The sequence below is a fragment of the Chiloscyllium plagiosum genome, chromosome 19 (assembly GCF_004010195.1).
Source record: "Chiloscyllium plagiosum isolate BGI_BamShark_2017 chromosome 19, ASM401019v2, whole genome shotgun sequence".
Classification (NCBI taxonomy): Eukaryota; Metazoa; Chordata; class Chondrichthyes; order Orectolobiformes; family Hemiscylliidae; genus Chiloscyllium; species Chiloscyllium plagiosum.
Window position 1 is genome coordinate 17535158 of NC_057728.1, and position 8533 is coordinate 17543690.

At 39.0% G+C, this 8533-nt stretch overlaps 1 protein-coding gene across 2 annotated transcripts in view; it reads left to right on the forward strand.

The window, feature by feature from the left end:
* The window catches only part of parvg (parvin, gamma), a 46470-nt gene extending 42930 nt beyond the window's left edge, over positions 1–3540 (forward strand). For both annotated transcript variants that reach the window (XM_043709210.1, XM_043709211.1), the window contains 2 exons: positions 719–791; positions 3135–3540. In XM_043709210.1, coding sequence (XP_043565145.1) covers positions 719–791; positions 3135–3208 — 147 coding nt within the window. In that variant the 3' untranslated portion in view covers positions 3209–3540. The remainder of the gene's footprint in view (positions 1–718; positions 792–3134) is intronic.
* Positions 3541–8533: the final 4993 nt, after the last annotated feature.

Consider the following 8533-nt stretch of genomic DNA (forward strand, 5'->3'; position numbering starts at 1 on the left):
CCCCCCCCCTCCTCTAGCTTATCTCTCCACGCTTCAGGCTCTCTGCCTTTATTCCTGATGAAGGGCTTTTGCCCGAAACGTCGATTTTGCCTGTCCTCGGATGCTGCCTGAATTGCTGTGCTCTTCCAGCACCACTGATCCCTAAACTCAATCAGTTGACTTGCAGGATTGGACAGGAGATCTATCTTTGCATTCAGCACTCCACGTAAACAACCATCATGTGATGAATCTCACATTTGTTTCCTACTACATTGGAGCACAGCTTGCTGTTTTGTTGAGATAAGCTCTGGGTATGCTAAATGCATGAAGTACTTAGTTTAGATTTTATAGGTATCTGTGAATTTCAAAATCCTAGATTCTCATTTAACTCAATGTGTGACTGCTTAGCTTATCAGCGCTGTTTGAGGTTGGAGTGATGTGAAGCTTTAAGAAGCCTGATAATTAACAGTCAGATTCACAGCTAATCACTCCACATTACTATTAATCTGTATTATATTAATCCCCGATCATCAACATACTTTATTAAATTTACTGGTGGTGGGGATGGGAATTGGGGGCAGCAAGAGCCTCTATAGCTTCTACAAAAATTCTAATGCACATCTTCAGATTTAATTCAAATTTTTAACTAAAATTCATTTCTCATGTACCTGAATTAGGCACTGATATCTTTTGCACAGAAAATAAAGCCCATTATAACATATGCTGTCTTCAATTACAGCTTTACAATGTTACATTTGTGGTGAAACTTCTTAAAGAGAGAGGACTGTTGAAGCACCCAATTGATCCTGCAGGTCAGTGAACATTTAGGAAGATAAGAAGGTCCTTTTTTTTGTACTTTTGAAGATTAAGGTTGTTGTGATTTTGCCTATTTCTCGGTCAGTACAGCTGGGTTAAGTTCCTGTGGCGATGAGACTTAGCCGAGGCTGAGACTGGAATCCATCTGATTTGGGCTATTTAAACCACAACAGAATAGAATATAGATTTGCTTCCTTGAAGTTGAGTTATTAATGAGACTTTTACATTTGATTTTTCTTGAACCCACCTCTAGGAAAATGAACCAGCTGTAGGGATGATTTTATATGGAAAGTATAGGTCCTCAGTAACTCAGGCTCTAAGTAACTATTTGCAGGTACACTCTCTTTCAAAACGAACAGTCTCAGGATCAAGGGCCCAGCAAATTTAGATTTTGTTGGAGTTTTGAGGCAGGGGCTTTAGGCAATGGGAGGTTCATGATCCAGTTTGGGTGGGGTCATGGATGGCTTGGGGTATGGCAGTAGAGCAGCCTGCAAGGAACAAAATAGGTAACAAGTCCAGCATCATCCAACTCCAAAGCCAGCATTCAGCTATAAGTTGTTCTGGTGTAACGCGTTTTCGTCAACCTGAATAGGTTATAACATGATTGAAGAATTGTGGAGGATGTTTGGATAATGCAAACTTTTTGTTGAACAGATATAGTGGTTTTCTATAGCCATTTTTCCATAGCGCAGTTTTCTATAGCTGTTTTCCTTGGTGCGATTTTTATAACTATCGCGTTATAGCAGAATGACCTGTACATTAATTTTAACCGTGTAAAATTTATTTTAAAATTGGATGAACTGCACATTCTAAAATAATTCAGACACTATTATTAGACAGGTGATTTTGATTGTATGTATCTGCACAAAGATTTGTTGCAAACTGAAAGATAGAGTGAGATATTAATCTTGCAAACACTGGAACGTCCAATTTCAGTATTTGTTTAATGTTGTCATCCTTCCTTCTCATGACCCTAAAGTCCTGTACTTGGTTGGTGTCACTGTTCACTGCTGTTTTAAAGAGGAGTGTGAACAGATGGGAAGGTGATGAAATAATGAACAAAAATCAGATGAAGCTCTCTGATAATCCCTCAATCCCATGCAAAGATATTTAAAACTGAACATTGGGGTAGTGCCACATGAGGCAAACCAGGTGTTCACCCAGAGTGACAACAAATGGGACAAGCAAAAAAACTGCTAGCTTTTAATAAAAACCCAACTCAAAGCCAGTTGTAAACACATGAAGCTAGCTAAAGGTGTGATAAAATAGCTCCCTCTCTGAGCAGTCATCAGTAAGGCCAGAATAAAGGGAAAAACTAAATAAATCAACAATTGAGTAATATATGGAACTTTGTGTTTTATTTTACATCTGTGTGCTGTGTTTGTGAGTTACAGAGAAGGATGGATATTTGGAAATTGCCGAGAAGGATGGATATTTGTTGAAATTATTGATGGCTTGCTGAAAACACTGAGGAAAAGCACCCTCCAGAACCAGAGGGTATAGTTTCAAACTGAAAGGATGCCTGTTTAAGATTGAGATGAGGAGGATTCCTTCTCTCAGATGGTTGAGAGTCTTTGGAATTCCTTGCCACAGAGAGCTTTGGGGGCAGAGTCCTTATGTGTATTTAAGGCTGAGACAGGTAGATTCTTAATCAGTCTGGGAATCAAGGGTCATGGATTGAGGGGCGGGACAGCCTGCTTCTCTTCCTATTTTTTATGGTCTAAGAAGAAATACTACCTCAGCTCCATTATCTCAGTGTCGTTTAATTACAATGCTGTAGATAAGAGAACTGCATATATGCTGATCAGTGCTATTGGGTATACAGAGCCATCACAATGACAAGCTTTAAGATTTTTTTGATAGGAGGTCACAGACCTAAAACACTAACTTTTCTTTTGCATAACAGATGCTGCATGAATGACTGAGTATTACCTTTGTGTTCTGTTTTTAGTTCCGATTTCCAACATCTGCAGTGTTTGGCTTTAGCATCAGGTTTCAGACTGATTTGAACCGTACATAAATATCTGATTTTACATTCATTGAAGCTTCATTCCAACTACGCATTGATTTCAGAGACATATGAAATGGGGTAGGTGTTGGTGGTGGAGTGGAGAGGATCAGAATGGGTGAAAAACAAATTTAGGTCCAATATCAGGGAAAGTTTAATCACGTTACAAAGAATAAGGCTTGAAGTGAACTTTCAAGCCAGCAAGGGTTCTGGAATGAGAGCTGTATGATTGTTTAGTGATAGACTTGGATAGCTTCTTTGTTTGTATATACCTTATGATTGTGATTGCACATTTTAAGAGAAACTTCCTCTCTTTCCTGACTCTCCACAGATGTTGTAAATCTGGACAGTAAAGCCACGATCCGAATCTTGCATTGTTTGTTTGCAAAGTACAAGGACAAGTGAAGGAGAGCATAGCACTTCCTAGCAGCTTGAAAGCAACCTTCAAATGCCAGGAGTCGATTGAGTGAAAAAAATTAACTGTAACACAGAGGTTTAGAGACTTGTACATAGTCTGTTGAATGAATTCCAGAAACTGCCTTTTTCTATCTTTACAGAATTAGGCAAAATTATCAAGCAGCACATTTAAGAATGCTGAAACTTTACAATTTTTATACGATTTGCAAATAGACAACACCAAGGAGTAAAATCATTGTAATGAAAAAGGGTTCAATGACAAGGCTCCTAATTAATATAAAGCAATTAAACCAAGAACATTAAAAATTGAATTTCACTAACTGCTAGTGTTTCAGTTCTCTTTTATCAATTGCACTAATCCTATCAGTAAGATTTAACAAGCCTCTGTGGATTTTTAATGCTTCTGCTGAAATAATCTTCATAATAGCATGTCTTGTTGAAGGGACATTGTTTTCCAAATAGGCTGGTAAGCAATGTTATACTAACACTGTGGTAAACTCCATCACTTTTATTAACCTATGTATTGAAATTCCATCAATTATTAAGAATAATCATTCCTAAAGCTGCTTTGCTGCAGCAACATGTCAGCTTCTTACCTCGAATTGAACTGGGCCACATAGAATAAGTTTGATTTGAGATCTGTGCTGAGTTAGTTCACTTTGCATACCAATGGGAATAATCAAAGTTAAAAATCACACTACACCAGGTTATAGTCCAACAGGTTTAATTGGAAGCACACTAGCTTTCGGAGCAACACTCCTTCATCAGGTGATAGTGGAGGGCTTGATCGTAACACAGAATTTATAGTAAAAATTTACAGTATGATGTAACTGAAATTATACATTGAAACATTGATTGTTTTCAATGTATAATTCCAGTTACATCACACTGTAAATTTTTGCTATAAATTCTGTGTTACGATCGAGCCCTCCACTATCACCTGATGAAGGAGCGTCGCTCCGAAAGCTAGTGTGCTTCCAATTAAACCTGTTGGACTATAACCTGGTGTTGTGTGATTTTTAACTTTGTCCACCCCAGTCCAACACCGGCATCTCCAAATCGGGAATAATCAAGTTAGCCAGGGAGGGAAAGTCAGCTGGAGCTTTTGCACCTAGTAAATAGCCCATGATCAATGTTGAAAAGTACATTCATAGAAATCAGGTAAGGAAAAGACTTGACTTCAGTGCTTCCATTCCCTATACATGGAATAGTCTACCAGCACTAATTGTCCAGACTCTCAGATGAACAATGACCTCAGCTACCAGCACTCATGGTGTTATATCACAGCATGAGTCACAAGAAGCAATGGGGAAATTCACGGAGCTTAATAGCAAAGAATAATTAATGCTCTTGCTTTCCTGTTGTTCTTTTCTCCCGAAGAGTTTCCAAAAATGAAACATTAGTCTGAGTTTTGGGATATTCAAATGCTTCATTGTTTAATACTGTCTTTGGTGCTATCTTTTCATAAGAACAAGAGGTGAAAATAAAAATTGTGTAATTTTCTATTTTTCTACCACCCATTGTTAAAGCAGACATTTTTTTTAAATGAAGAGCATAATAACACTCATAAATGTACCACTGTTTCAATTTAAGAATCTACCAGTTCCAAAGCTGAATTTTACAAGAAACGATTCCTGAATGGTCTGAAATATGAATGTTTAAAGTGCATACAGTCACATCAATATATCACAGAAAATCCTTGTACCCAGCTAGAGACTTCCATTTCATTAATCTAGGCTGGTTTTAACTTAATGTTCAGAATGAATCATCACAATGTTGTCAATTAAAACTTAAATTATAATCTGTGAAAATGATTCACTAAAAAGATCTTAATGCAGTTTGATACTGTTGCAAGAGATAGGCAGTGAGAGCAAAGGCTTTTATCTGGAAAGCCATAGTTTTTAATGATATATTGTTGAACAGTCATCCATTTCGAAAACATTGGCACAGCTTTTGTTTGATTTCCAGGCATTTTGTACCTAGTTTGTATTTTAAAAGTTTACAATGAGTCTTAGCAGAGCTTGTTTTCATTCTGTGATGATCTGTGCAATTTGAATTTTTTTGATTATTTTGAAAATTTAAATTTTGTTGAATATGATGAAATTGGAGCCTGTTGGGTTGTTTATAGTCAGATTGTACTTTTATAGTCAGATCAGTCAGGATTGAAGAGTTTTCCTTTCCTTTCCAATATACAATATCTTCCCATTTTGGAATATTGCACACAGTTCTGGTCTCCCTGCTGTAGGAAGGATGTTGTGAAACTTGAAAGGGTTCAGAAAAGATTTACAAGGATGTTGCCAGAATTGGAGGATTTGAGCGATAGGGAGAGTCATAGATTCATAGAGATGTACAGCATGGAAACAGATCCTTTGGTCCACCTCGACCATGCCGACCAGATATCCCAACATAATCTAGCTCCATTTGCAAACACTTGACCCATGTCCCTCCAAACCCTTCCCATTCATATACCCATCCAGATGGCTTTTAAATGTTGTAATTGTACCAGCCTTCACCACTTCCTCTGACAGCTCATTCCATACACGCACCACCCTCTGTTGCTCCTTAGGTCCCTTTTATATCTTTCCCCTCTCACCCTAAACCTATGCCCTCTAGTTCTGGACTCCCCCACCCCAGGGAAAAGACTTTGTCTATTTATCCTATCCATCCCCTCATGATTTTATAAACCTCTATAAGGTCACCCCTCAGCCTCTGATGCTCCAGGGAAAACAGCCCCAGCCTGTTCAGCCTCTCCTTATAGTTCAAATCCTCCAACCCTGACAACATCTTTGTAAATCTTCTCTGAACCCTTCCAAGTTTCACAACATCCTTCCGGTAGGAGGGAGACCAGAATTGCATGTAATATTCCAAAAGTAGCCTAACCAATGTCATGTACAGCTCCAACATGACCTTCCAACTCCTGTACTCAATGCTCTGACTAATAAAGGAAAGCATACCAAATGCCTTCTTCACTATCCTATCTATCTGCAACTCTACTTTCAAGGAACTATCAACCTGTACTCCAAAGTCTCTTTGTTCAGCAGCAGTCCTCAGGACCTTACCATTAAGTGTATTAGTCCTGCTCTGATTTGCTTTTTCAAAATGCAGCATCTCGCATTTATCTAAATTAAATTCCATCTGCCACTTCTCAGCTCATTGGCCCATCTGATCAAGATCCGAGGTAACCTTCTTCGCTGTCTGCTATACCTCCAATTAATGTCATCTACAAACTTACTAACTATAACTCCTATGTTCACATCCAAATCATTTATATAAAAGATAAACAGCAGTGTACCCGCACCATTCTTTGAGGCACACCACTGGTCACAGGCCTCCAGTCTGAAAAACAACCCTCCAGTCTGAAAAACAAGTCTGTCTTCTGCCTTCGAGCCAGTTCTGTATCCAAATGCCTAGTTCTCCCTATATTCCATGAGATCTAACCTTGCTAACCAGTCTCTCATGAGGAATCTTGTTGAACACCTTACTGAAGTCCATATAGATCACATCTACTGCTCTGCCTTCATCAATCCTCTTTGTTACTTGTTCAAAAAAATCGTTCATGAGAGGCTGAGGGGCGACCTTATAGAGGTTTATAAAGTCATGAAGGGCATGGATAGGGTAAATAGGCAAGTTCTTTTTCCCGGGGTGGGGGAGTCCAAATTGAAAAGGCGAAGGTTTAAGGTGAGAGGGGCAAGTTATAAAAGGGACCTAAGGGACAACCTTTTCAGGCAGAGGGCGAGGTGCTTATGCAATGTGCTGTCAGAGGAAGTGGTGGAGGCTGGTACAATTACAACCATTAACTTGATTGAGTTTTTTGAGGAAATGGCAAAGAGGTTTGATGAAGGCGAGCAGTAGATGTAGTCTATATGGACTTCAATAGAGTGAAATCGTTCTCTACCATTTTGTTAAAGAAAATTAATGTGTACTGCTTCAAAGGTTTTTGAAATTGTTAATAGTAATGAATGTTCCTTATAGTGTTCCAAAATATTCCAGATCTTCTATAGTTCTCTGCCTGAAGGCAGATCCAAGCCCAGTGCCATGAGCTCTAACACAGGAAGACAAGGATGCATGCTTAGAATCTGTCCCTTACTTAGAATAGGGGTCGAGAACCATACTGAAAGCGCCAATGTTATCCATACCAGCCATCCAGCTAATTGAGCCAACCATTCCTTCACAAAATCTGTATTCACTTTGACATGCATGTTGCAGGCTGGAGCTGTGGATATGAATGGTAGAGGTTCCAATTTCTTCCCATCCAGGAATCTCTCCTCATATCACCCATCACTGGTACATATTAGAAGGATTCATAAGGTGAAATCCAACCTGTTTGGACATGTTATGAATGGACCTTCCTTGGACTCTTGGAGTGAGGCCTGAAGTCAGAGCTTCTGAGTCAGCTACAGCTCACTGTGCCACAAGATCGCCTGATGTTATGGATGAATGTACAAATACAGACTGTAGCTAACCACAGCAGGATGCAGGCTTGTGAGACCACAGCCTCGCTCTAAGTCATGAACCTGGGATAAAAGCTGAACTGTTAAAGTGAGCATCGAAACTGGGGTGAAAAGCCCAAGCAACAATGGAGGAAGCTGTTCATTAATAGCTGAAGTCTGACACAATTTTTAAATTTAGGCTGGGGAGTAACAAAATACCCTATATTGAAGAAATCTGAGAAATAGACTGCAAATATTCAGGAGCACTGTCGAGTAAATAATAATGAGTTATTAAAAACTTCCTTGGAGTTGCTTTCTTCATAATTTGGGTGCCCTTGTTTAATATCAAGGTGTTGTTGCTAATTTTGACCATCTGATGGCAGTCTCACCAACATAATATCAAAATGTAATTTGAACAATGAGGTTCTGGCTTAATTGTTATAATGTGAAGAAAAAATCAGACTAGAGGAAGCTATGTTTTGGAAATTTAATCAATTTGAGCTCAGATTTAATTCAACATTTCTTGGAGCAAATCTGCATGAATCTCTTACAGTCTCGTGAAGGTTGGGATATTTTAAAGGGACCGGAGGGCAATATTTTCACACAGAGAGCTCGTGTGTGGAATGAACCGCCAGAGAAAGTGGTGGGTGCAGGTATAGTTACAATATTTAAAAGATGTTTGGACAGTTTGGGAAAAGTTTAGAGGGATTTGGGGCAAATGCAGATAAGTAGGACGAGTTTGGTTTGGGTAACTTGTTCGGCACAGACGAGTTGGTTGAAACTATCTATTCCCGTGCTGAATGACTAGATAAAAGAAGATAAAAATCACACAACACCAGGTGTTGTGTGATTTTTAACTTTGTACACCCCAGTCCAACACCGG